Genomic DNA, 27,363 nt, shown 5'->3' on the forward strand with positions numbered 1-27,363 from the left:
GCAATCAATCAATCAATCAATCAATCAATTTGTCTTTACTGGTTGCATCAGGTGTGTTAAGATGTAGGCCTGTATTAGGCCTTTGTTACTGTGTTGCATATATACTGTGCCATCCATCTACAAAGTTAGGCCCCCCTGCTGTCAGTACTTGGCGTTTAAATTGATGTATTAAATGAGTAGTTCTGCCGTACATACCACATTTGTGACCGCATGAATTCTTTTGTAAAACCTTGTTTCCCTCTTGTGGACCACTGACTTTTAAATTTGGTGTATATGTATTTAAAAAAAGGAAAAATCGTGTCCGTGCTGATCTCGAATACGCTGCCTATCTCCACCTGTGTGAGTATTCTAATGCTTTCTAGCAACCAGGTGCGCTGCCTGCATTAGATAGAATCTGTTCACGGAACCCTCACGTGTCACAATTGGCCCTTGGCCATGGTCGTTCCACGTGTCACAATGGGCTGGAACCCTCATGTGTCACAATTGGCCCTTGGCCATGGTCGTTCCACGTGTCACAATGGGCTGGAACCCTCACGTGTCACAATGGGCCCTTGGCCTATAAAAAGCAGCGCGGTGGCAGTCATCTTCAGTCTGCTGCCTGAGCAGCGGCAAGCAGCATGGTGGTAGATAGGCAGCAGGGTCTATACTCAGCATCTGGAGAGCCAAGGGAAGACAGCTGTTCGCTTGTTTGTTTTTGGAATTTCCTTCTCGCACACCTCCTCCTGAGGGCACATAGGAACAAAGAGGGGTAGGAGGGTTACAATAGCTGGGGTAATGCAGATTAAAAACGAGGGGCTCACAGCCTGAACAAACAGCAGAACAGCCATTGTGAAGGTGTCCGGTTTGCTAAAATGTCCTCCTCAGGGCAATCTTTTGCTCCATCTCCCTAAAGGGTATCAGTGTTAGGCCTTGGTGCGGCACTAGTGCAAAACGAGTTCTGGTTATTGCTTCTTGGCCTTCTGGCTACGATGAAGGATCAGTGTTAGGCCTCAAGGCGGCACAAGTACAAAACCATTTTTGGTTATTATCGCTTCTTGGCGTTTTGGCTATGATCGTCGTCGTCGCCGCCGCTCAAGATCAATTGTAGTATCTGTTGTTATCAGTTTACTATCTGATACATCTCCTAATTGGGGACCATATATTAAATGGATTTTTAGAACAGGGAGATGGGAAAAGAGCTTGCTCTGTCCACTCACGCATTGACCCGTTATTGCAGTATCTCCAGGAACAGTGCACTCCTTCTCTGATCCGGTTTCCAAAAACAGATTGAATTGAAATCAGCGCAAGTTGTGTTTTAACCCACGATGTGAATTCTTTTCAGGGTCAAAGAAGCACATTTCAAATGCCAAGTGTAGCATTTTTCTCGCTTTCGCTTGACCATTTGCAACATTTTGTGTGTGTGCCTTGCCTTGCTTTCACCTATGTATGTCAAGCATTATATTGCATTCAATATGCAATCAATCAATCAATCAATTTGTCTTTACTGGTTGCATCAGGTGTGTTAACATGTAGGCCTGTATTAGGCCTTTGTTACTGTGTTGCATATATACTGTGCCATCCATCTACAAAGTTAGGCCCCCCTGCTGTCAGTACTTGGCGTTTAAACTGAAGTATCCAATGAGTAGTTCTGCCATACATACCACATTTGTGACCGCATGAATTCTTTTGTAAAACCTTGTTTCCCTCTTGTGGACCACTGACTTTTAAATTTGGTGTATATGTATTTAAAAAAAGGAAAAATCATGTCCGTGCTGATCTCGAATACGCTGCCTATCTCCACCTGTGTGAGTATTCTAATGCTTTCTAGCAACCAGGTGCGCTGCCTGCATTAGATAGAATCTGTTCACGGAACCCTCACGTGTCACAATTGGCCCTTGGCCATGGTCGTTCCACGTGTCACAATGGGCTGGAACCCTCATGTGTCACAATTGGCCCTTGGCCATGGTCGTTCCACGTGTCACAATGGGCTGGAACCCTCACGTGTCACAATGGGTCCTTGGCCTATAAAAAGCAGCGTGGTGGCAGTCATCTTCAGTCTGCTGCCGGAGCAGCGGCAAGCAGCATGGTGGTAGATAGGCAGCAGGGTCTATACTCAGCATCTGGAGAGCCAAGGGAAGACAGCTGTTCGCTTGTTTGTTTTTGGAATTTCCCTCTCGCACACCTCCTCCTGAGGGCACATAGGAACAAAGAGGGGTAGGAGGGTTACAATAGGTGGGGTTATGCAGATTAAAAATGAGGGGCTCACAGCCTGAACAAACAGCAGAACAGCCATTGTGAAGGCGTCCGGTTTGCTAAAATGTCCTCCTCAGGGCAATCTTTTGCTCCATCTCCCTAAAGGGTATTAGTGTTAGGCCTTGGTGCGGCACAAGTGCAAAACGAGTTCTGGTTATTGCTTCTTGGCCTTCTGGCTATGATGAAGGATGAGTGTTAGGCCTCAAGGCGGCACAAGTACAAAACCATTTTTGGTTATTATCGCTTCTTGGCGTTTTGGCTATGATTGTCACCGCCGCAAAAGATCAATTGTAGTATCTGTTGTTATCAGTTTAATATCTGATACATCTCCTAATTGGGGACCATATATTAAATGGATTTTTAGAACAGGGAGATGGGAAAAGAGCTTGCTCTGTCCACTCACGCATTGACCCGTTATTGCAGTATCTCCGGGAACAGTGCACTCCTTCTCTGATCCGGTTTCCAAAAACAGATTGAATTGAAATCAGCGCAAGGTGTGTTTTAACCCACGATGTGAATTCTTTTCAGGGTCAAAGAAGCACATTTCAGATGCCAAGTGTAGCATTTTTCTCGCTTTCGCTTGACCATTTCCAACATTTTGTGTGTGTGCCTTGCCTTGCTTTCACCTATGTATGTCAAGAATTATATTGCATTCAATATGCAATCAATCAATCAATCAATCAATTTGTCTTTACTGGTTGCATCAGGTGTGTTAAGATGTAGGCCTCTATTAGGCCTTTGTTACTGTGTTGCATATATACTGTGCCATCCATCTACAAAGCTAGGCCCCCCTGCTGTCAGTACTTGGCGTTTAAATTGATGTATTCAATGAGTAGTTCTGCCGTACATACCACATTTGTGACCGCATGAATTTTTTTGTAAAACCTTGTTTCCCTCTTGTGGACCACTGACTTTTAAATTTGGTGTATATGTATTTAAAAAAAGGAAAAATCGTGTCCGTGCTGATCTCGAATACGCTGCCTATCTCCACCTGTGTGAGTATTCTAATGCTTTCTAGCAACCAGGTGCACTGCCTGCATTAGATAGAATCTGTTCACGGAACCCTCACGTGTCACAATTGGCCCTTGACAATGGTCGTTCCACGTGTCACAATGGGCTGGAACCCTCATGTGTCACAATGGGTCCTTGGCCTATAAAAAGCAGCGCGGTGGCAGTCATCTTCAGTCTGCTGCCGGAGCAGCGGCAAGCAGCATGGTGGTAGATAGGCAGCAGGGTCTATACTCAGCATCTGGAGAGCCAAGGGAAGACAGCTGTTCGCTTGTTTGTTTTTGGAATTTCCCTCTCCCACACCTTCTCCTGAGGGCACATAGGAACAAAGAGGGGTAGGAGGGTTACAATAGGTGGGGTTATGCAGATTAAAAACGAGGGGCTCACAGCCTGAACAAACAGCAGAACAGCCATTGTGAAGGCGTCCGGTTTGCTAAAATGTCCTCCTCAGGGCAATCTTTTGCTCCATCTCCCTAAAGGGTATCAGTGTTAGGCCTTGGTGCGGCACAAGTGCAAAACGAGTTCTGGTTATTGCTTCTTGGCCTTCTGGCTACGATGAAGGATCAGTGTTAGGCCTCAAGGCGGCACAAGTACAAAACCATTTTTGGTTATTATCGCTTCTTGGTGTTTCGGCTATGATCGTCGTCGTCGTCGTCGCCGCCGCCCAAGATCAATTGTAGTATCTGTTGTTATCAGTTTAATATCTGATACGTCTGCTAATTGGGGACCATATATTAAATGGATTTTTAGAACAGGAAGATGGGAAAAGAGCTTGCTCTGTCCACTCACGCATTGACCCGTTATTGCAGTATCTCCGGGAACAGTGCACTCTTTCTCTGATCCGGTTTCCAAAAACAGATTGAATTGAAATCAGCGCAAGTTGTGTTTTAACCCACGATGTGAATTCTTTTCAGGGTCAAAGAAGCACATTTCAAATGCCAAGTATAGCATTTTTCTCGCTTTCGCTTGACCATTTGCAACATTTTGTGTGTGTGCCTTGCCTTGCTTTCACCTATGTATGTCAAGCATTATATTGCATTCAATATGCAATCAATCAATTAATCAATCAATCAATTTGTCTTTACTGGTTGCATCAGGTGTGTTAAGATGTAGGCCTGTATTAGGCCTTTGTTACTGTGTTGCATATATACTGTGCTATCCATCTACAAAGTTAGGGCCCCCCTGCTGTCAGTACTTGGCGTTTAAATTGATGTATTCAATGAGTAGTTCTGCCGTACATACCACGTTTGTGACCGCATGAATTCTTTTGTAAAACCTTGTTTCCCTCTTGTGGACCACTGACTTTTAAATTTGGTGTATATGTATTTAAAAAAAGGAAAAATCGTGTCCGTGCTGATCTCGAATACGCTGCCTATCTCCACCTGTGTGAGTATTCTAATGCTTTCTAGCAACCAGGTGCGCTGCCTGCATTAGATAGAATCTGTTCACGGAACCCTCACGTGTCACAATTGGCCCTTGGCCATGGTCGTTCCACGTGTCACAATGGGCTGGAACCCTCATGTGTCACAATTGGCCCTTGGCCATGGTCGTTCCACGTGTCACAATGGGCTGGAACCCTCACGTGTCACAATGGGTCCTTGGCCTATAAAAAGCAGCGTGGTGGCAGTCATCTTCAGTCTGCTGCCGGAGCAGCGGCAAGCAGCATGGTGGTAGATAGGCAGCAGGGTCTATACTCAGCATCTGGAGAGCCAAGGGAAGACAGCTGTTCGCTTGTTTGTTTTTGGAATTTCCCTCTCGCACACCTCCTCCTGAGGGCACATAGGAACAAAGAGGGGTAGGAGGGTTACAATAGGTGGGGTTATGCAGATTAAAAATGAGGGGCTCACAGCCTGAACAAACAGCAGAACAGCCATTGTGAAGGCGTCCGGTTTGCTAAAATGTCCTCCTCAGGGCAATCTTTTGCTCCATCTCCCTAAAGGGTATTAGTGTTAGGCCTTGGTGCGGCACAAGTGCAAAACGAGTTCTGGTTATTGCTTCTTGGCCTTCTGGCTATGATGAAGGATGAGTGTTAGGCCTCAAGGCGGCACAAGTACAAAACCATTTTTGGTTATTATCGCTTCTTGGCGTTTTGGCTATGATCGTCACCGCCGCCCAAGATCAATTGTAGTATCTGTTGTTATCAGTTTAATATCTGATACATCTCCTAATTGGGGACCATATATTAAATGGATTTTTAGAACAGGGAGATGGGAAAAGAGCTTGCTCTGTCCACTCACGCATTGACCCGTTATTGCAGTATCTCCGGGAACAGTGCACTCCTTCTCTGATCCGGTTTCCAAAAACAGATTGAATTGAAATCAGCGCAAGGTGTGTTTTAACCCACGATGTGAATTCTTTTCAGGGTCAAAGAAGCACATTTCAGATGCCAAGTGTAGCATTTTTCTCGCTTTCGCTTGACCATTTCCAACATTTTGTGTGTGTGCCTTGCCTTGCTTTCACCTAGGTATGTCAAGCATTATATTGCATTCAATATGCAATCAATCAATCAATCAATCAATCAATCAATTTGTCTTTACTGGTTGCATCAGGTGTGTTAAGATGTAGGCCTGTATTAGGCCTTTGTTACTGTGTTGCATATATACTGTGCTATCCATCTACAAAGTTAGGGCCCCCCTGCTGTCAGTACTTGGCGTTTAAATTGATGTATTCAATGAGTAGTTCTGCCGTACATACCACGTTTGTGACCGCATGAATTCTTTTGTAAAACCTTGTTTCCCTCTTGTGGACCACTGACTTTTAAATTTGGTGTATATGTATTTAAAAAAAGGAAAAATCGTGTCCGTGCTGATCTCGAATACGCTGCCTATCTCCACCTGTGTGAGTATTCTAATGCTTTCTAGCAACCAGGTGCGCTGCCTGCATTAGATAGAATGTGTTCACGGAACCCTCACGTGTCACAATTGGCCCTTGGCCATGGTCGTTCCACGTGTCACAATGGGCTGGAACCCTCACGTGTCACAATGGGTCCTTGGCCTATAAAAAGCAGCGCGGTGGCAGTCATCTTCAGTCTGCTGCCGGAGCAGCGGAAGCAGCATGGTGGTAGATAGGCAGCAGGATCTATACTCAGCATCTGGAGAGCCAAGGGAAGACAGCTGTTCGCTTGTTTGTTTTTGGAATTTCCCTCTTGCACACCTCCTCCTGAGGGCACATAGGAACAAAGAGGGGTAGGAGGGTTACAATAGGTGGGGTTATGCAGATTAAAAAACGAGGGGCTCACAGCCTGAACAAACAGCAGAACAGCCATTGTGAAGGCGTCCGGTTTGCTAAAATGTCCTCCTCAGGGCAATCTTTTGCTCCATCTCCCTAAAGGGTATCAGTGTTAGGCCTTGGTGCGGCACAAGTGCAAAACGAGTTCTGGTTATTGCTTCTTGGCCTTCTGGCTACGATGAAGGATCAGAGTTAGGCCTCAAGGCGGCACAAGTACAAAACCATTTTTGGTTATTATCGCTTCTTGGCGTTTTGGCTATGATCGTCGTCGTCGCCGCCGCCCAAGATCAATTGTAGTATCTGTTGTTATCAATTTAATATCTGATACGTCTCCTAATTGGGGACCATATATTAAATGGATTTTTAGAACAGGAAGATGGGAAAAGAGCTTGCTCTGTCCACTCACGCATTGACCCGTTATTGCAGTATCTCCGGGAACAGTGCACTCTTTCTCTGATCCGGTTTCCAAAAACAGATTGAATTGAAATCAGCGCAAGTTGTGTTTTAACCCACGATGTGAATTCTTTTCAGGGTCAAAGAAGCACATTTCAAATGCCAAGTATAGCATTTTTCTCGCTTTCGCTTGACCATTTGCAACATTTTGTGTGTGTGCCTTGCCTTGCTTTCACCTATGTATGTCAAGCATTATATTGCATTCAATATGCAATCAATCAATTAATCAATCAATCAATTTGTCTTTACTGGTTGCATCAGGTGTGTTAAGATGTAGGCCTGTATTAGGCCTTTGTTACTGTGTTGCATATATACTGTGCTATCCATCTACAAAGTTAGGGCCCCCCTGCTGTCAGTACTTGGCGTTTAAATTGATGTATTCAATGAGTAGTTCTGCCGTACATACCACGTTTGTGACCGCATGAATTCTTTTGTAAAACCTTGTTTCCCTCTTGTGGACCACTGACTTTTAAATTTGGTGTATATGTATTTAAAAAAAGGAAAAATCGTGTCCGTGCTGATCTCGAATACGCTGCCTATCTCCACCTGTGTGAGTATTCTAATGCTTTCTAGCAACCAGGTGCGCTGCCTGCATTAGATAGAATCTGTTCACGGAACCCTCACGTGTCACAATTGGCCCTTGGCCATGGTCGTTCCACGTGTCACAATGGGCTGGAACCCTCATGTGTCACAATTGGCCCTTGGCCATGGTCGTTCCACGTGTCACAATGGGCTGGAACCCTCACGTGTCACAATGGGTCCTTGGCCTATAAAAAGCAGCGTGGTGGCAGTCATCTTCAGTCTGCTGCCGGAGCAGCGGCAAGCAGCATGGTGGTAGATAGGCAGCAGGGTCTATACTCAGCATCTGGAGAGCCAAGGGAAGACAGCTGTTCGCTTGTTTGTTTTTGGAATTTCCCTCTCGCACACCTCCTCCTGAGGGCACATAGGAACAAAGAGGGGTAGGAGGGTTACAATAGGTGGGGTTATGCAGATTAAAAATGAGGGGCTCACAGCCTGAACAAACAGCAGAACAGCCATTGTGAAGGCGTCCGGTTTGCTAAAATGTCCTCCTCAGGGCAATCTTTTGCTCCATCTCCCTAAAGGGTATTAGTGTTAGGCCTTGGTGCGGCACAAGTGCAAAACGAGTTCTGGTTATTGCTTCTTGGCCTTCTGGCTATGATGAAGGATGAGTGTTAGGCCTCAAGGCGGCACAAGTACAAAACCATTTTTGGTTATTATCGCTTCTTGGCGTTTTGGCTATGATCGTCACCGCCGCCCAAGATCAATTGTAGTATCTGTTGTTATCAGTTTAATATCTGATACATCTCCTAATTGGGGACCATATATTAAATGGATTTTTAGAACAGGGAGATGGGAAAAGAGCTTGCTCTGTCCACTCACGCATTGACCCGTTATTGCAGTATCTCCGGGAACAGTGCACTCCTTCTCTGATCCGGTTTCCAAAAACAGATTGAATTGAAATCAGCGCAAGGTGTGTTTTAACCCACGATGTGAATTCTTTTCAGGGTCAAAGAAGCACATTTCAGATGCCAAGTGTAGCATTTTTCTCGCTTTCGCTTGACCATTTCCAACATTTTGTGTGTGTGCCTTGCCTTGCTTTCACCTAGGTATGTCAAGCATTATATTGCATTCAATATGCAATCAATCAATCAATCAATCAATCAATTTGTCTTTACTGGTTGCATCAGGTGTGTTAAGATGTAGGCCTGTATTAGGCCTTTGTTACTGTGTTGCATATATACTGTGCTATCCATCTACAAAGTTAGGGCCCCCCTGCTGTCAGTACTTGGCGTTTAAATTGATGTATTCAATGAGTAGTTCTGCCGTACATACCACGTTTGTGACCGCATGAATTCTTTTGTAAAACCTTGTTTCCCTCTTGTGGACCACTGACTTTTAAATTTGGTGTATATGTATTTAAAAAAAGGAAAAATCGTGTCCGTGCTGATCTCGAATACGCTGCCTATCTCCACCTGTGTGAGTATTCTAATGCTTTCTAGCAACCAGGTGCGCTGCCTGCATTAGATAGAATGTGTTCACGGAACCCTCACGTGTCACAATTGGCCCTTGGCCATGGTCGTTCCACGTGTCACAATGGGCTGGAACCCTCACGTGTCACAATGGGTCCTTGGCCTATAAAAAGCAGCGCGGTGGCAGTCATCTTCAGTCTGCTGCCGGAGCAGCGGAAGCAGCATGGTGGTAGATAGGCAGCAGGATCTATACTCAGCATCTGGAGAGCCAAGGGAAGACAGCTGTTCGCTTGTTTGTTTTTGGAATTTCCCTCTTGCACACCTCCTCCTGAGGGCACATAGGAACAAAGAGGGGTAGGAGGGTTACAATAGGTGGGGTTATGCAGATTAAAAACGAGGGGCTCACAGCCTGAACAAACAGCAGAACAGCCATTGTGAAGGCGTCCGGTTTGCTAAAATGTCCTCCTCAGGGCAATCTTTTGCTCCATCTCCCTAAAGGGTATCAGTGTTAGGCCTTGGTGCGGCACAAGTGCAAAACGAGTTCTGGTTATTGCTTCTTGGCCTTCTGGCTACGATGAAGGATCAGAGTTAGGCCTCAAGGCGGCACAAGTACAAAACCATTTTTGGTTATTATCGCTTCTTGGCGTTTTGGCTATGATCGTCGTCGTCGCCGCCGCCCAAGATCAATTGTAGTATCTGTTGTTATCAATTTAATATCTGATACGTCTCCTAATTGGGGACCATATAATAAATGGATTTTTAGAACAGGGAGATGGGAAAAGAGCTTGCTCTGTCCACTCACACATTGACCCGTTATGGCAGTATCTCCGGGAACAGTGCACTCCTTCTCTGATCCGGTTTCCAAAAACAGATTGAATTGAAATCAGCGCAAGTTGTGTTTTAACCCACAATGTGAATTCTTTTCAGGGTCAAAGAAGCACATTTCAGAAGCCAAGTGTAGCATTTTTCTCGCTTTCGCTTGACCATTTGCAACATTTTGTGTGTGTGCCTTGCCTTGCTTTCACCTATGTATGTCAAGCATTATATTGCATTCAATATGCAATCAATCAATCAATCAATTTGTCTTTACTGGTTGCGTCAGGTGTGTTAAGATGTAGGCCTGTATTAGGCCTTTGTTACTGTGTTGCATATATACTGTGCCATCCATCTACAAAGTTAGGCCCCCCTGCTGTCAGTACTTGGCATTTAAATTAAAGTATCCAATGAGTAGTTCTGCCATACATACCACATTTGTGACCGCATGAATTCTTTTGTAAAACCTTGTTTCCCTCTTGTGGACCACTGACTTTTAAATTTGGTGTATATGTTTTAAAAAAAAGGAAAAATCGTGTCCGTGCTGATCTCGAATACGCTGCCTATCTCCACCTGTGTGAGTATTCTAATGCTTTCTAGCAACCAGGTGCGCTGCCTGCATTAGATAGAATCTGTTCACGGAACCCTCACGTGTCACAATTGGCCCTTGGCCATGGTCGTTCCACGTGTCACAATGGGCTGGAACCCTCACGTGTCACAATTGGTCCTTGGCCATGGTCGTTCCACGTGTCACAATGGGCTGGAACCCTCACGTGTCACAATGGGTCCTTGGCCTATAAAAAGCAGCGCGGTGGCAGTCATCTTCAGTCTGCTGCCGGAGCAGCGGCAAGCAGCATGGTGGTAGATAGGCAGCAGGGTCTATACCCAGCATCTGGAGAGCCAAGGGAAGACAGCTGTTCGCTTGTTTGTTTTTGGAATTTCCCTCTCGCACACCTCCTCCTGAGGGCACATAGGAACAAAGAGGGGTAGGAGGGTTACAATAGGTGGGGTTATGCAGATTAAAAACTAGGGGCTCACAGCCTGAACAAACAGCAGAATGGCCATTGTGAAGGCGTCCGGTTTGCTAAAATATCCTCCTCAGTGCAATCTTTTGCTCCATCTCCCTAAAGGGTATCAGTGTTAGGCCTTGGTGCGGCACAAGTGCAAAAAGAGTTTTGGTTATTGCTTCTTGGCCTTCTGGCTATGATGAAGGATCAGTGTTAGGCCTCAAGGCGGCACAAGTACAAAACCATTTTTGGTTATTGCTTCTTGGCGTTTTGGCTATGATCGTCGTCGTCGCCGCCGCCCAAGATCAATTGTAGTATCTGTTGTTATCAGTTTAATATCTGATACGTCTCCTAATTGGGGACCATATATTAAATGAATTTTTAGAACAGGGAGATGGGAAAAGAGCTTGCTCTGTCCACTCACGCATTGACCCATTATGGCAGTATCTCCGGGAACAGTGCACTCCTTCTCTGATCCGGTTTCCAAAAACAGATTGAATTGAAATCAGCGCAAGTTGTGTTTTAACCCACGATGTGAATTCTTTTCAGGGTCAAAGAAGCACATTTCAGATGCCAAGTGTAGCATTTTTCTCGCTTTCGCTTGACCATTTGCAACATTTTGTGTGTGTGCCTTGCCTTGCTTTTACCTATGTATGTCAAGCATTATATTGCATTCAATATGCAATCAATCAATCAATCAATCAATTTGTCTTTACTGGTTGCATCAGGTGTGTTAAGATGTAGGCCTGTATTAGGCCTTTGTTACTGTGTTGCATATATACTGTGCCATCCAACTACAAAGTTAGGCCCCCCTGCTGTCCGTACTTGGCGCTTAAATTGAAGTATCCAATGAGTAGTTCTGCCATACATACCACATTTGTGACCGCATGAATTCTTTTGTAAAACCTTGTTTCCCTCTTGTGGACCACTGACTTTTAAATTTGGTGTATATGTATTTAAAAAAAGGAAAAATCATGTCCGTGCTGATCTCGAATACGCTGCCTATCTCCACCTGTGTCACTATTCTAATGCTTTCTAGCAACCAGGTGCGCTGCCTGCATTAGATAGAATCTGTTCACGGAACCCTCACGTGTCACAATTGACCCTTGGCCATGGTCGTTCCACGTGTCACAATGGGCTGGAACCCTCACGTGTCACAATTGGCCCTTGGCCATGGTCGTTCCACGTGTCACAATGAGCTGGAACCCTCACGTGTCACAATGGGTCCTTGGCCTATAAAAAGCAGCGCGGTGGCAGTCATCTTCAGTCTGCTGCCGGAGCAGCGGCAAGCAGCATGGTGGTAGATAGGCAGCAGGGTCTATACCCAGCATCTGGAGAGCCAAGGGAAGACAGCTGTTCGCTTGTTTGTTTTTGGAATTTCCCTCTCGCACACCTCCTCCTGAGGGCACATAGGAACAAAGAGGGGTAGGAGGGTTACAATAGGTGGGGTTATGCAGATTAAAAACGAGGGGCTCACAGCCTGAACAAACAGCAGAACGGCCATTGTCAAGGCGTCCGGTTTGCTAAAATGTCCTCCTCAGGGCAATCTTTTACTCCATCTCCCTAAAGGGTATCAGTGTTAGACCATGGTGCAGCACAAGTGCAAAACGAGTTCTGGTTATTGCTTCTTGGCCTTCTGGCTATGATGAAGGATCAGTGTTAGGCCTCAAGGCAGCACAAGTACAAAACCATTTTTGGTTATCGCTTCTTGGCGTTTTGGCTATGATCGTCGTCGCCGCCGCCGCCCAAGATCAATTGTAGTATCTGTTGTTATTAGTTTAATATCTGATACGTCTCCTAATTGGGGACCATATATTAAATGGATTTTTAGAACAGGGAGATAGGAAAAGAGCTTGCTCTGTCCACTCACGCATTGACCCTTTATGGCAGTATCTCCGGGAACAGTGCACTCCTTCTCTGATCCGGTTTCCAAAAACAGATAGAATTGAAATCAGCGCAAGTTGTGTTTTAACCCACGATGTGAATTCTTTTCAGGGTCAAAGAAGCACATTTCAGATGCCAAGTGTAGCTTTTTTCTCGCTTTCGCTTGACCATTTGCAACATTTTGTGTGTGTGCCTTGCCTTGCTTTCACCTATGTATGTCAAGCATTATATTGCATTCAATATGCAATCAATCAATCAATCAATCAATCAATTTGTCTTTACTGGTTGCATCAGGTGTGTTAAGATGTAGGCCTGTATTAGGCCTTTGTTACTGTGTTGCATATATACTGTGCCATCCATCTACAAAGTTAGGCCCCGCTGCTGTCAGTACTTGGCGTTTAAATTGAAGTATCCAATGAGTAGTTCTGCCATACATACCACATTTGTGACCGCATGAATTCTTTTGTAAAACCTTGTTTCCCTCTTGTGGACCACTGACTTTTAAATTTGGTGTATATGTATTTAAAAAAAGGAAAAATCATATCCGTGCTGATCTCGAATACGCTGCCTATCTCCACTTGTGTGAGTATTAGTGTTGAGCGATACCGTCCGATACTTGAAAGTATCGGTATCGGAAAGTATCGGCCGATACCGGCAAAGTATCGGATCTAATCCTATACCGATACCCGATACCAATACAAGTCAATGGGACTCAAGTATCGGACGGTATTCCTGATGGTTCCCAGGGTCTGAAGGAGAGGAAACTCTCCTTCAGGCCCTGGGATCCATATTAATGTGTAAAATAAAGAATTAAAATAAAAAATATTGCTATACTCACCTCTCCGACGCAGCCTGGACCTCACCGAGGGAACCGGCTGCGTTCTTTGCTTAAAATGCGCGCGTTTCCTTCCTCCCGTGACGTCACGTCTTGTGATTGGTCGCGTGCCGCCCATGTGGCCGCGACGCGACCAATCACAGCAAGCCGTGACGTAATTTTCAGGTCCTGAATGCCGAATTCTAGGCATTCAGGATTTTAAAATTACGTTCCGGCTTGTGATTGGTCCTGAAATTTCAGGACCTGAAATTACGTCACGGCTTGCTGTGATTGGTCGCGTCGCGGTCACATGGGCGGCACGCAACCAATCACAAGCCGTGATGTAATTTTAAAATGCGCGCGTTTCCTGCCTCCCGTGACGTCACGGCTTGTGATTGGTCGCGTCGCCCATGTGACCTCGACGCGACCAATCACAAGCCGGAACGTAATTTTAAAATCCTGAATGCCTAGAATTCGGCATTCAGGACCTGAAAATTACATCACGGCTTGCTGTGATTGGTCGCGTCGCAGCCACATGGGCGGCACGCGACCAATCACAAGCCGTGACGTCACGGGAGGAAGGAAACGCGCGCATTTTAAGCAAAGAACGCTGCCGGTTTCCTCGGTGAGGTCCAGGCTGCGTCGGAGAGGTGAGTATAGCAATATTTTTTATTTTAATTCTTTATTTTACACATTAATGTTGTTTCAATACCGATACCCGATACCACAAAAGTATCGGATCTCGATATCGGAATTCCGATACCCGCAAGTATCGGCCGATACCCGATACTTGCGGTATCGGAATGCTCAACACTAGTGAGTATTCTAATGCTTTCTAGCAACCAGGTGCGCTGCCTGCATTAGATAGAATCTGTTCACGGAACCCTCACGTGTCACAATTGGCCCTTGGCCATGGTCGTTCCACGTGTCACAATGGGCTGGAACCTGTCATGAATCCCCAATGGCTAGGGATAGCACAGGACAAGCAAAGTATAACAAAATATTGGACGAGCTCTAGGGTGATGGAACCTGGGCTGACCGCTGCCCTACGCCTGACAAACGCAACTAGAGATAGCCAGGGAGCGTGCCTACGTTGGTTCTAGACGCCACGCACCAGCCTAAGAGCTAACTAGTACTGCAGAGAAAACAAGACCTCACTTGCCTCCAGAGGAATGAACCCCAAAAGATATAGTTGCCCCCCACATGTATTGACGGTGAAATGAGAGGAAGGCACACACATAGAGATGATGTATATAGCTTTAGCAAATAGAGGCCCGCTGAAAACTAGAAAGCAGAATGATACAAAAGGGGACTGAGCGGTCAGCAAAAAACCCTAATCAAAAAAAACCATCCTGAGATTACAAGAACCCATGTGCCAACTCATGGCACATGGGGAGAACCTCAGTCCACTAGAGCAACCAGCTAGCATAGAGACATTCTAAGCAAGCTGGACCAAAAACCAAACAACTGAAAATCAGCACTTAGCTTATCCTGAAAGATCTGGGAGCAGGTAGGCAGGAACCAAACAGAGCACATCTGAACACATTGATAGCCGGCAAGGGAAATGACAGAAAGGCCAGGTAAAATAGGAAACACCCAGCCTCTGATGGACAGGTGGAAACCAAAGGCCGCAACCCACCAAAGTCACCCAGTACCAGCATATGTATAGGAAAAATCAGCCGCACTCAATTGGTTGAAAGTTCAGCAAACTGTGTAGTTTCTTTATTAACATATACAATAAACATCACCAGGTGCTTTTTTTAGGAGGTAAATGGGTGGCGGACTATTCAATTCGGGTAACGTTTCGACCCCAGCGGGTCTTTATCAAAACCTCACTGTAAAACAGATACAAACATATAAGTGAACTGTACATATATACATGTAATCTATTAAAAAGAACCGAAAAAAGGGAAAAAAAGAAAAATAATAACAACAACAATAACATCAGGTCCAAAATTAATAATGGTACTAATTGACAGCTGTAACAACAGTATTTCTGCCCCATACAATTACAAGAACATACTGTGAATACCCTATCATAGGGGTGGGGAGTCCCCCAATTCTTTGCAGGTAGGAGCAAGGCTATTACGGAGAAACAGTCATATAGAGCACATATACAGGTCTAGAACAGGAAACCAGGTGCAGCGATCAGGTCGCTGATGCAATGTACTGACCTTGTGCCAAAGAGGTAGAGGAGAGGAGAAAGAGCCGAGTTCCCATAGGGCTAAAGGGAAGTAGAGAGAAAAAAAAAAAAAACAACAGGGAATAAGCAAATAGCCAGTAAAGCAAGTAAGCCACTATAAGCAAGAGGAGAACGACTTAATAATTACCAGCTCTGGTGCAGTTGTGTGGAAGCGCATCCGCCTGGTGGGTGATGTAGGAGCAAATGTGTAAGGCTGCAAGTATTTATACACAAGACCCATGCGGTGCTATCCGGGTCTGCGCAGTGGCTCAGACTGGGAAAGAGGCTAGGAACGCTGTGTATTCAGACCGAGTCTGCGCTGTGGCCGCAGAGTAGATGCCAGCAGCGTGATAGTCCGGCGCCTGCGTAGTGTGTTCAGGGAGATCTGTAGAGCGCTCTGGCTAAAGGCCCCGTCTCACATAGCGAGATCGCTAGCGAGATCGCTGCTGAGTCACAAGTTTTGTGACGCAACAGCGACCTCCATAGCGATCTCGCTATGTGTGACACGTACCAGCGATCAGGCCCCTGCTGCGAGATCGCTGGTCGTGTCAGAATGGCCTGGACCTTTTTTTGGTCGTTGAGGCCCCGCTGACATCGCTGAATCGGTGTGTGTGACACCGATCCAGCGATGTCTTCACTGGTAACCAGGGTAAACATCGGGTTACTAAGCGCAGGGCCGCGCTTAGTAACCCGATGTTTACTCTAGTTACCAAAAAAAACAAACAGTACATACTCGCCTTTCGGTGTCCGTCAGGTCCCTTGCCGTCTGCTTCCTGCTCTCACTGACTCCCGGCCGTACAGTGAGAAGTGAGAGCGCAGCACCGCTGACGTCACCGCTGCGCTCTGCTCTCAGTGTACGGCCGGATCTCAGTCAGAGCAGGAAGCAGACGGCAAGGGACACCGAAAGGCGAGTATGTACTGTTTGTTTTTTTTGGTAACCAGGATAAACATCGGGTTACTAAGCGCGGCCCTGCGCTTAGTAACCCGATGTTTACCCTGGTTACCCGGGTGCTGCAGGGGGACTTCGGCATCGTTGATGACAGTTTCAACGATGCCGAAGTCGTTCCCCTGATCGTTGGTCGCTGGGGAGAGCTGTCTGTGTGACAGCTCCCCAGCGACCACACAGCGACTTACCAACGATCACGGCCAGGTCGTATCGCTGGTCGTGATCGTTGGTAAATCGCTTAGTGAGACGGGGCCTTAAAGCTACTGCAGGTTGGGGCGGAGTCCAAGCAACCAGCGTGGAGGACTAAGGGAGCGTGTATGTAAAGAGAGAAGTTAGGGAGCGTGTATAAAGAGAAAACAAAAAGAACATGAAAGTAAAAGGCTGGGAACCGAGTGTATGTGTATTGGAGGTATAGATGGAGGTGTCACAGAGTCAGCAAAAGAAAAAGAAGATGGAAAAAATAAAACGCTGTGAATGAAAAAAATAAAAAATAGTAATAGAAAAAAAGGAGAAGAGAGGAAGGTGTGTATGTTTAAAGTAAGCAGAGTTATGTCTAATATCGGTAAGCAAGTTAAAATGGGGGTATACACTCCCTCTAGACGGGAGGAAAAAATAGGGAATGGTACATAAATAAAAAAATATACAAAAGTAATATCAAAAATAAAAAATAAAAATCTCAAAGAAAAGCAGGAAAAATTTTTTTTAAAAAAATGAGAAAAATATAAGGGACTTACCCAGAGCAGCCGAATAGAGGAAAAGAAAACCAAATACATATTTTTCTTATAATATTTGCTCAAGAGGTCTGATGTGGGAAGGAAGAGTGGAGACAAAAAGAATGACATAGGTTAGAAACATGGGCGACCTTGACCGAAGAACCTGGAGAACCTGCGGCAGATATAGTTACAACATATCAAAGTTACATATAGAACAACGTACTCAACTAAAAGATCAAATCTAATTCCCTGTTGAGGCCTTTGGGGGCCATAGTTTGTAGCGTATAAATCCAAAAGGATTCTCTTTCCTTCAGGAGTTTAACGTGATCACCCCCACGTCTGGGTTTTTTCACCCTTTCTATCACCTGGTAGCGGAGTTGGGAAACGGAGTGGTTGGCCAGAGCAAAGTGGTGTGGAAGTGGGAGCCAAGTTTTTTTCAGTCTAATTGTAGATTTGTGGCTCGAAATTCTGTCACGCACATGCTGCGTGGTCTCCCCTATATACAGGAGGCCACACGGGCATTTAATAAGGTACACCACAAAGTTGGTTTCACAAGTATAAAATCCATTAATCTTAAAACTCTTGCCTGTGTGCGGATGTAGGAATTCACTGGATCTAATTACATTGGCACAACATGCGCAATTCAAGCATGGGAATGTACCCATTCGCTGCGAGCTCAGGAATTGTTGTATAGGTTGTTTAGTGAGACTGCCAATGTCGGCCCTGACCAGGGAGTCTTTGTAGTTCCTAGGTCTGCGTTTGCACATCAGTGCTGGTGTTTGGAAGGATGCTACTTGTGGGTAGGCTTCTGAAAGGAGAGGCCAGTGCTTGTTGATGGTTTTATAGATTAGTGGCATGACGGGGTGGTGTGTGTGTACGAAAGGAACCCGTTCGGGTTTAGAAACGCTGGATCTACTAGGAGGGCGTTCAAGTGCCCTCTGTTTTTCCATTGTAAGAATTTTTTCTGGGTATTTCCTGCTCCTGAATTTTTGGGCCATGTCCTCCAACCGTGAACCAACCAAGTCTGGATCAGAAACAATGTTGGTGACCCGCAGGAATTGGGAGCGTGGGAGACTCTCACGGGTAGACCTAGGATGACAGCTTGTGAAAAGAAGTAAATTATTAGAGTCAGTGGGTTTTACAAAAATATCCGTGTCCAAACCCCCTTTGTCATTTTTGGTCACCAAGGTGTCCAAAAATGGGATTTTCTGGGTGTCACAGCTAGGGGTGAACTGCAGCTCTGGTCTGATGTTGTTGATCTGTGAAACAAAAGAAGAAAAAGTATCTGGTGTTCCATCCCATAGGCAGAACACATCATCGATGTATCGGAGCCAGCATTTAGAGTGTTTCAGGAACAGTGTGTTGTTGTAAATGTGTTCGTTCTCAAATGTGTCCATGTAGATGTTCGCGTATGCTGGTGCCACATTAGAGCCCATGGCGGTCCCGCAGGTTTGAAGGTAGAACTGATCCCCAAACATAAAAAAATTGTCCTTGAGGACTACAGAGAGAAGGTCTAAAATAAACTGCTGGGATTGTGGGCTAAGATCTAGGGTCTGTAGTAGGTTATCCACCGCCTCCAAGCCTAGTTCGTGCTTGATGGATGTGTATAAACTCTTGACATCAAGAGTAGTCAAAAGGCAATGTGATGTGACCGTGGAAAACTGCTTGATTGTCCTGATAAAGTGGCCTGTATCCAGGATAAAAGATTTTGTATTTTTAACCAATGGGGTCAGATACTTTTCTAAAAAAATGGACAGAGGTGCTAGGATGGAGTCTGTTGATGCGACTATGGGGCGGCCCGGGGGATTCGTGAGGGATTTATGAATTTTGGGGAGAACATAAAAGACAGGTAATGTGGGGTGTGGGTTGGATAGAAAGGTAGCTGTTTTTTGGTCAATGCATCCAAGGGCGAGGTATTTACTGAGAATAGTGTTGATCTTGGACCTAGTCACGGGAGTGGGATCATGGGAGATTTTTAGATAAGTAGATGTGTCCGCCAATTGATTGTTGATTTCTCTTAGGTAATCGTTTTTATTCATGATGACTATGGCACCCCCTTTGTCTGCCGGCTTGATTACTATATTATTGTTATGGCGTAGAGATTCTAAGGCTTGTCTTTCCAAGGGTGTAATGTTGTTTTTAGTTGGGAGCAACCCCTTTTGTTGTTTGACGAGAATACTTTGTACATCTCTATGTATTAAATCAATACAAGTTTCTGCTGCATGGTACGTACGTGGCGGATGGAAAGAGCTCTTGTTAAATAAACCTAAGGATGAGATGGATAATTCGGGGATGGGGCTCCCTGAGTTAAAGGGAGGTCTATCCCGGACACGATCATTCTGTAGGCCAAAGTGTGTTTTTAATCTAATATTGCGAAAAAAATGTTGGAGGTCCTGCTCAAGTTTAAAGCTATCCCATGGGGGGGTTGGGCAAAAAGAAAGACCACATTGTAAAACAGAAAGCTCAGAGGGGCTCAGGGTATAAGAGGAAATGTTTATGACGGATTTGGAATCCCTACCTGCGACCTCGTCACCATGCGATCTGTTGGATTTACGGTACGATCTCCTGGTCGGTCTCCTCCTTGTTGTCGTGAGTTGCCCCTCGGAGGAGGTCCCTTGCCTAAAAAATGTCTCTGATTGTAATTGTGGGAAGAACCACTGCTGTCCGAACTGAATGAGCCAGGGCGCCTTGTAGAGAATTGTCCTCGTCCATAATTTGTTGATTCGTTCCATCTGTAAACACGTTCCAGTCTGTAGTCTTCTGAGTCCCTATAGAATTTACTTCTTTTCTTTTCTTGTAATGATCTGCGGTTGTCTTCAATAATTTTGTCAATTTTAGACTTTACGTTCTGCCAATCCGAGGAAGAGGTAGTTGAGCAAAGTTGTTCTTCAATGGATTTAACTTTGGCTTCTGTTTCTTCAATGGCCGTCTGGAGGGTTTCTATAGTCAGGAGAATTATGTCCAAGGAACACTTGTTTAAGATCTGCTTATACTTCTCACAATAAGCGGGTCTGTCCGAAAAAAGTGTTGGACGCAGATTACATCGCAAACCCCTCGGAATATGGCCCAGTTTGTAGTATTCTGCCAAAGTGATATAGTACCAGCAGTAACCACCAGAGGGAGCCCACCAACAGAATCCACAACAGTACCCCCCCCCTTGAGGAGGGGTCACCGAACCCTCACGAGAACCCCCAGGGCGATCAGGGTGAGCTCTATGGAAGGCGCGGACCAAATCAGTCGCGTGAACATCGGAGGCGACCACCCAGGAATTATCCTCCTGACCATAACTCTTCCACTTAACCAAATACTGGAGTTTGCGTCTGGAAACACGAGAATCCAAGATCTTTTCAACAACATACTCCAATTCTCCCTCCACCAGCACCGGAGCAGGAGGCTCGACCGAAGGAACAACGGGCACCTCATACCTCCGCAACAACGACCGATGGAACACATTATGGATAGCAAACGATGCTGGGAGATCCAAACGAAAAGATACAGGGTTAAGAATCTCCGAGATCCTATAAGGACCGATGAACTGAGGCTTGAACTTAGGAGAAGAGACCTTCATAGGGACAAAACGAGAAGACAACCACACCAAGTCCCCAACAAGAAGTCGGGGACCCACGCGGCGACGGCGATTAGCAAACTGCTGAGTCTTCTCCTGAGATAACTTCAAATTGTCCACCACCTGATTCCAAATCTGATGTAGCCTGTCCACCACCACGTCCACTCCAGGACAATCCGAAGATTCCCCCTGACCAGAGGAAAAACGAGGATGAAACCCCGAATTACAAAAAAAAGGAGAGACCAACGTGGCAGAACTAGCCCGATTATTAAGAGCAAATTCGGCCAGTGGCAAAAAAGCAACCCAGTCATCCTGATCAGCAGAAACAAAACACCTCAAATAAGTTTCCAAGGTCTGATTAGTTCGCTCCGTCTGGCCATTAGTCTGAGGATGGAATGCAGACGAGAAAGACAAATCAATGCCCATCTTGGCACAAAACGTCCGCCAAAATCTAGACACAAACTGGGATCCCCTGTCAGAAACGATATTCTCCGGAATCCCATGCAAACGAACCACGTTCTGAAAAAACAAAGGAACCAACTCAGAGGAGGAGGGTAACTTAGGCAAGGGCACCAAATGAACCATCTTAGAAAAGCGGTCACACACCACCCAGATAACGGACATTTTCTGTGAAACCGGGAGATCAGAAATAAAATCCATGGAAATGTGCGTCCAAGGCCTCTTCGGAATGGGCAAAGATAACAACAACCCACTAGCCCGTGAACAGCAAGGCTTAGCTCGAGCACACACTTCACAAGACTGCACAAAGGTACGCACATCCCTAGACAAGGAAGGCCACCAAAAAGACCTGGCCACCAAATCTCTTGTACCAAATATTCCAGGATGACCAGCCAACACAGAAGAATGGACCTCGGAGATGACTCTACTGGTCCAATCATCCGGAACAAACAGTCTTTCTGGTGGACATCGATCCGGTTTATCCACCTGAAACTCCTGCAATGCGCGTCGCAAGTCTGGGGATACGGCGGACAATATTACCCCATCCCTAAGGATACCAGCAGGCCCAGTGTCTCCAGGAGAGTCAGGCACAAAACTCCTGGAAAGAGCATCTGCCTTCACATTCTTTGAACCTGGCAGGTATGAAACCACGAAATTGAAACGAGAAAAAAATAATGACCAACGAGCCTGTCTAGGATTCAAACGCCTGGCAGACTCAAGGTAAATGAGATTCTTGTGATCAGTCAAGACCACCACGCGATGTTTAGCACCCTCAAGCCAATGACACCACTCCTCAAATGCCCACTTCATGGCCAAAAGCTCCCGATTACCCACATCATAATTGCGCTCGGCGGGCGAGAATTTTCTAGAGAAGAAGGCACATGGCTTCGTCACCGAGCCATTAGAACTTCTCTGTGACAAAACCGCCCCCGCTCCAATCTCGGAAGCATCAACCTCCACCTGAAAAGGAAGTGAAACATCTGGTTGACACAACACAGGAGCAGAAGAAAACCGGCGCTTAAGTTCCCGAAAGGCCTCCACGGCCGCAGGAGACCAATCAGTAACATCAGCACCCTTTTTAGTCAAATCAGTCAAAGGTTTAACAATACTGGAAAAATTAGCAATGAACCGACGATAAAAATTAGCAAACCCCAAGAACTTCTGAAGGCTCTTAACAGATGTAGGTTGTGTCCAGTCACAAATAGCCTGAACCTTAACGGGATCCATCTCAATAGTAGAAGGAGAAAAAATGTACCCCAAAAAAGAAATCTTCTGGACTCCGAAGAGACACTTTGAGCCCTTCACAAACAGAGAATTGGCCCGCAAAACCTGAAACACCTTCCTGACCTGTAGAACATGAGACTCCCAGTCATCAGAAAACACCAAAATATCATCCAAATACACAATCATAAACTTATCCAGATATTCACGGAAAATATTGTGCATAAAGGACTGAAAGACCGACGGAGCACCGGAGAGTCCAAAAGGCATTACCAAACACTCAAAATGGCCCTCAGGCGTATTAAATGCGGTTTTCCACTCATCACCCTGTTTTATCCGCACCAGATTATACGCACCACGAAGATCTATTTTAGTGAACCACCTAGCCCCCTTAATGCGAGCAAACAAATCAGTAAATAATGGCAATGGATACTGGTATTTGACTGTAATCTTATTCAGAAGGCGATAATCTATACAAGGCCTCAGGGAACCATCTTTTTTTGCCACGAAAAAAAAACCTGCTCCCAGAGGGGACGAAGATGGACGAATATGTCCCTTTTCCAAGGACTCCTTAATATAATTCCGCATAGCAGTATGCTCTGGCAGTGACAGATTAAATAAACGACCCTTAGGGAACTTACTGCCAGGAATCAATTCTATAGCACAGTCACACTCTCTATGAGGAGGGAGCGAATTGAGCTTAGGCTCCTCAAAAACATCCTTATAATCTGACAAAAACGCAGGGATCTCCGAAGGAGTCGATGAAGCGATAGAAATCGGAGGTGCATCATCATGAACCCCCTGACATCCCCAGCTTAGCACAGACATTGTTTTCCAGTCCAGGACAGGATTATGAGTTTGTAACCATGGCAGACCAAGCACTAGCACATCATGTAAATTATACAGTACAAGGAAGCGAATCACCTCCTGATGAACGGGAGTCATGCGCATGGTCACTTGTGTCCAATACTGCGGTTTATTCATAGCCAATGGTGTAGAATCAATTCCCTTCAGAGGAATAGGAACTTCCAGAGGCTCTAGACTAAAACCGCAGCGTTTAGCAAATGACCAATCCATAAGACTCAGGGCAGCGCCTGAATCCACATAGGCATCGACGGAAATGGAAGACAGTGAAAAAATCAGAGTCACAGACAAAATGAACTTAGACTGCAGAGTATCAATGGCAAAAGATTTATCAACCCTTTTTGTGCGTTTAGAGCATGCTGATATAACATGAGCTGAATCACCACAATAAAAACACAAACCATTTTTCCGCCTATAATTTTGCCGTTCACTTCTGGACTGAATTCTATCACATTGCATAGTCTCAGGTGCCTGTTCAGAAGACACCGCCAACTGGTGCACGGGTTTGCGCTCCCGTAAACGCCGATCAATCTGAATGGCCATAGCCATAGACTCATTCAGACCTGTAGGCGCAGGGAACCCCACCATAATATCCTTAATGGCCTCAGAAAGACCATTTCTGAAGTTTGCAGCCAGGGCGCACTCATTTCACTGAGTAAGCACCGACCATTTCCGAAATTTCTGACAATATATTTCCACTTCATCATGCCCCTGAGAGAGGGCTAATAAAGCCTTTTCAGCCTGAATCTCTAGGTTAGGTTCCTCATAGAGCAATCCCAATGCCAGAAAAAACGCATCCACACTGAGCAACGCAGGATCCCCTGGTGCCAATGCAAATGCCCAATTCTGAGGGTCGCCCCGTAGGAACGATATAACAATCTTGACCTGTTGAGCAGGGTCTCCAGAGGAGCGAGATTTCAAAGAGAGAAACAATTTACAATTGTTCCTGAAATTCAGGAAGGTAGATCTATCTCCATAAAAAAACTCTGGAATAGGAATTCTAGGTTCAGACATGGGAGTGTGAACAACAAAATCCTGTATGTTTTGAACCTTTGCCGCGAGATTACTCAGGCTGGAAGCCAAACTCTGGACATCCATGATAAACAGCTAAGATCAGAGCCATTCAAGGGTTAAGAGGAGGTAAGAAGCAGCTAGACAGCAATTAAGGGCTAGGCAGCAAAACTCTGAAGGAAAAAAAAAAAAAAAAATTTTCCTTGAACACTTCTTTTCCTCCTGCTTCAGCCCAAACAATTAACACTTTGTGGGCCGGCTATACTGTCATGAATCCCCAATGGCTAGGGATAGCACAGGACAAGCAAAGTATAACAAAATATCGGACGAGCTCTAGGGTGATGGAACCTGGGCTGACCGCTGCCCTACGCCTGACAAACGCAACTAGAGATAGCCAGGGAGCGTGCCTACGTTGGTTCTAGACGCCACGCACCAGCCTAAGAGCTAACTAGTACTGCAGAGAAAACAAGACCTCACTTGCCTCCAGAGGAATGAACCCCAAAAGATATAGTTGCCCCCCACATGTATTGACGGTGAAATGAGAGGAAGGCACACACATAGAGATGATGTATATAGCTTTAGCAAATAGAGGCCCGCTGAAAACTAGAAAGCAGAATGATACAAAAGGGGACTGAGCGGTCAGCAAAAAACCCTAATCAAAAAAAACCATCCTGAGATTACAAGAACCCATGTGCCAACTCATGGCACATGGGGAGAACCTCAGTCCACTAGAGCAACCAGCTAGCATAGAGACATTCTAAGCAAGCTGGACCAAAAACCAAACAACTGAAAATCAGCACTTAGCTTATCCTGAAAGATCTGGGAGCAGGTAGGCAGGAACCAAACAGAGCACATCTGAACACATTGATAGCCGGCAAGGGAAATGACAGAAAGGCCAGGTAAAATAGGAAACACCCAGCCTCTGATGGACAGGTGGAAACCAAAGGCCGCAACCCACCAAAGTCACCCAGTACCAGCAGTAACCACCAGAGGGAGCCCACCAACAGAATCCACAACAGGAACCCTCACGTGTCACAATTGGCCCTTGGCCATGGTCGTTCCACGTGTCACAATGGGCTGGAACCCTCACGTGTCACAATGGGTCCTTGGCCTATAAAAAGCAGCGCGGTGGCAGTCATCTTCAGTCTGCTGCCGGAGCAGCGGCAAGCAGCATGGTGGTACATAGGCAGCAGGGTCTATACCCAGCATCTGGAGAGCCAAGGGAAGACAGCTGTTCGCTTGTTTGTTTTTGGAATTTCCCTCTCGCACACCTCCTCCTGAGGGCACATAGGAACAAAGAGGGGTAGGAGGGTTACAATAGGTGGGGTTATGCAGATTAAAAACGAGGGGCTCACAGCCTGAACAAACAGCAGAATGGCCATTGTCAAGGCGTCCGGTTTGCTAAAATGTCCTCCTCAGGGCAATCTTTTGCTCCATCTCCCTAAAGGGTATCAGTGTTAGGCCTTGGTGCGGCACAAGTGCAAAACGAGTTCTGGTTATTGCTTCTTGGCCTTCTGGCTATGATGAAGGATCAGTGTTAGGCCTCAAGGCGGCACAAGTACAAAACCATTTTTGGTTATTGCTTTTTGACGTTTTGGCTATGATCATCGCCGCTGCCCAAGATCAATTGTAGTATCTGTTGTTATCAGTTTAATATCTGATACGTCTCCTAATTGGGGACCATATATTAAATGAATTTTTAGAACAGGGAGATGGGAAAAGAGCTTGCTCTGTCCACTCACGCATTGACCCGTTATGGCAGTATCTCCGGGAACAGTGCACTCCTTCTCTGATCCGGTTTCCAAAAACAGATTGAATTGAAATCAGCGCAAGTTGTGTTTTAACCCACGATGTGAATTCTTTTCAGGGTCAAAGAAGCACATTTCAGATGCCAAGTGTAGCATTTTTCTCGCTTTCGCTTGACCATTTGCAACATTTTGTGTGTGTGCCTTGCCTTGCTTTCACCTATGTATGTCAAGCATTATATTGCATTCAATATGCAATCAATCAATCAATCAATCAATTTGTCTTTACTGGTTGCATCAGGTGTGTTAAGATGTAGGCCTGTATTAGGCCTTTGTTACTGTGTTGCATATATACTGTGCCATCCATCTACAAAGTTAGGCCCCCCTGCTGTCAGTACTTGGCGTTTAAATTGAAGTATCCAATGAGTAGTTCTGCCATACATACCACATTTGTGACCGCATGAATTCTTTTGTAAAACCTTGTTTCCCTCTTGTGGACCACTGACTTTTAAATTTGGTGTATATGTATTTAAAAAAAGGAAAAATCATGTCCGTGCTGATCTCGAATACGCTGCCTATCTCCACTTGTGTGAGTATTCTAATGCTTTCTAGCAACCAGGTGCGCTGCCTGCATTAGATAGAATCTTTTCACGGAACCCTCACGTGTCACAATTGGCCCTTGGCCATGGTCGTTCCACGTGTCACAATGGGCTGGAACCCTCACGTGTCACAATTGGCCCTTGGCCATGGTCGTTCCACGTGTCACAATGGGCTGGAACCCTCACGTGTCACAATGGGTCCTTGGCCTATAAAAAGCAGCGCGGTGGCAGTCATCTTCAGTCTGCTGCCGGAGCAGCGGCAAGCAGCACGGTGGTAGATAGGCAGCAGGGTCTATACCCAGCATCTGGAGAGCCAAGGGAAGACAGCTGTTCGCTTGTTTGTTTTTGGAATTTCCCTCTCGCACACCTCCTCCTGAGGGCACATAGGAACAAAGAGGGGTAGGAGGGTTACAATAGGTGGGGTTATGCAGATTAAAAACGAGGGGCTCACAGCCTGAACAAACAGCAGTACGGCCATTGTCAAGGCGTCCGGTTTGCTAAAATGTCCTCCTCGGGGCAATCTTTTGCTCCATCTCCCTAAAGGGTATCAGTGTTAGGCCATGGTGTGGCACAAGTGCAAAACGAGTTCTGGTTATTGCTTCTTGGCCTTCTGGCTATGATGAAGGAT

At 45.7% G+C, this 27,363-nt stretch overlaps 1 protein-coding gene and 10 pseudogenes across 1 annotated transcript; 10 read left to right on the top strand and 1 right to left on the bottom strand.

Annotated features, from left to right (window-relative positions):
* The first annotated feature begins 1,026 nt into the window (after window positions 1–1,026).
* On the top strand, window positions 1,027–1,241 carry LOC143771222 (U2 spliceosomal RNA; annotated as a pseudogene).
* Window positions 1,242–2,471: 1,230 nt separating this feature from the next.
* LOC143771195 (U2 spliceosomal RNA) lies at window positions 2,472–2,680 on the top strand (annotated as a pseudogene).
* A 1,173-nt stretch (window positions 2,681–3,853) lies between these two features.
* On the top strand, window positions 3,854–4,074 carry LOC143771207 (U2 spliceosomal RNA; annotated as a pseudogene).
* Window positions 4,075–5,313: 1,239 nt separating this feature from the next.
* On the top strand, window positions 5,314–5,522 carry LOC143771173 (U2 spliceosomal RNA; annotated as a pseudogene).
* A 1,182-nt stretch (window positions 5,523–6,704) lies between these two features.
* LOC143771191 (U2 spliceosomal RNA) lies at window positions 6,705–6,919 on the top strand (annotated as a pseudogene).
* A 1,239-nt stretch (window positions 6,920–8,158) lies between these two features.
* LOC143771174 (U2 spliceosomal RNA) lies at window positions 8,159–8,367 on the top strand (annotated as a pseudogene).
* A 1,177-nt stretch (window positions 8,368–9,544) lies between these two features.
* On the top strand, window positions 9,545–9,759 carry LOC143771256 (U2 spliceosomal RNA; annotated as a pseudogene).
* Window positions 9,760–10,986: 1,227 nt separating this feature from the next.
* Window positions 10,987–11,201, top strand: LOC143771211 (U2 spliceosomal RNA; annotated as a pseudogene).
* Window positions 11,202–12,432: 1,231 nt separating this feature from the next.
* Window positions 12,433–12,647, top strand: LOC143771258 (U2 spliceosomal RNA; annotated as a pseudogene).
* Window positions 12,648–14,219: 1,572 nt separating this feature from the next.
* LOC143764465 (uncharacterized) lies at window positions 14,220–20,760 on the bottom strand. The gene is made up of 4 exons (XM_077250055.1): window positions 19,790–20,760; window positions 17,293–17,360; window positions 15,605–15,654; window positions 14,220–15,265 (listed from the first exon to the last, which is right to left on the bottom strand). Exons 1-4 carry the CDS (start codon window positions 20,001–20,003, stop codon window positions 15,214–15,216), a joined length of 384 nt encoding a protein of 127 aa, XP_077106170.1. The 5' UTR covers window positions 20,004–20,760; the 3' UTR covers window positions 14,220–15,213.
* A 5,209-nt stretch (window positions 20,761–25,969) lies between these two features.
* On the top strand, window positions 25,970–26,178 carry LOC143771230 (U2 spliceosomal RNA; annotated as a pseudogene).
* The last annotated feature ends 1,185 nt before the right edge of the window (window positions 26,179–27,363 follow it).

Source organism: Ranitomeya variabilis, chromosome 4, assembly GCF_051348905.1.
Source record: "Ranitomeya variabilis isolate aRanVar5 chromosome 4, aRanVar5.hap1, whole genome shotgun sequence".
In the NCBI taxonomy this organism is placed as follows: domain Eukaryota; kingdom Metazoa; phylum Chordata; class Amphibia; order Anura; family Dendrobatidae; genus Ranitomeya; species Ranitomeya variabilis.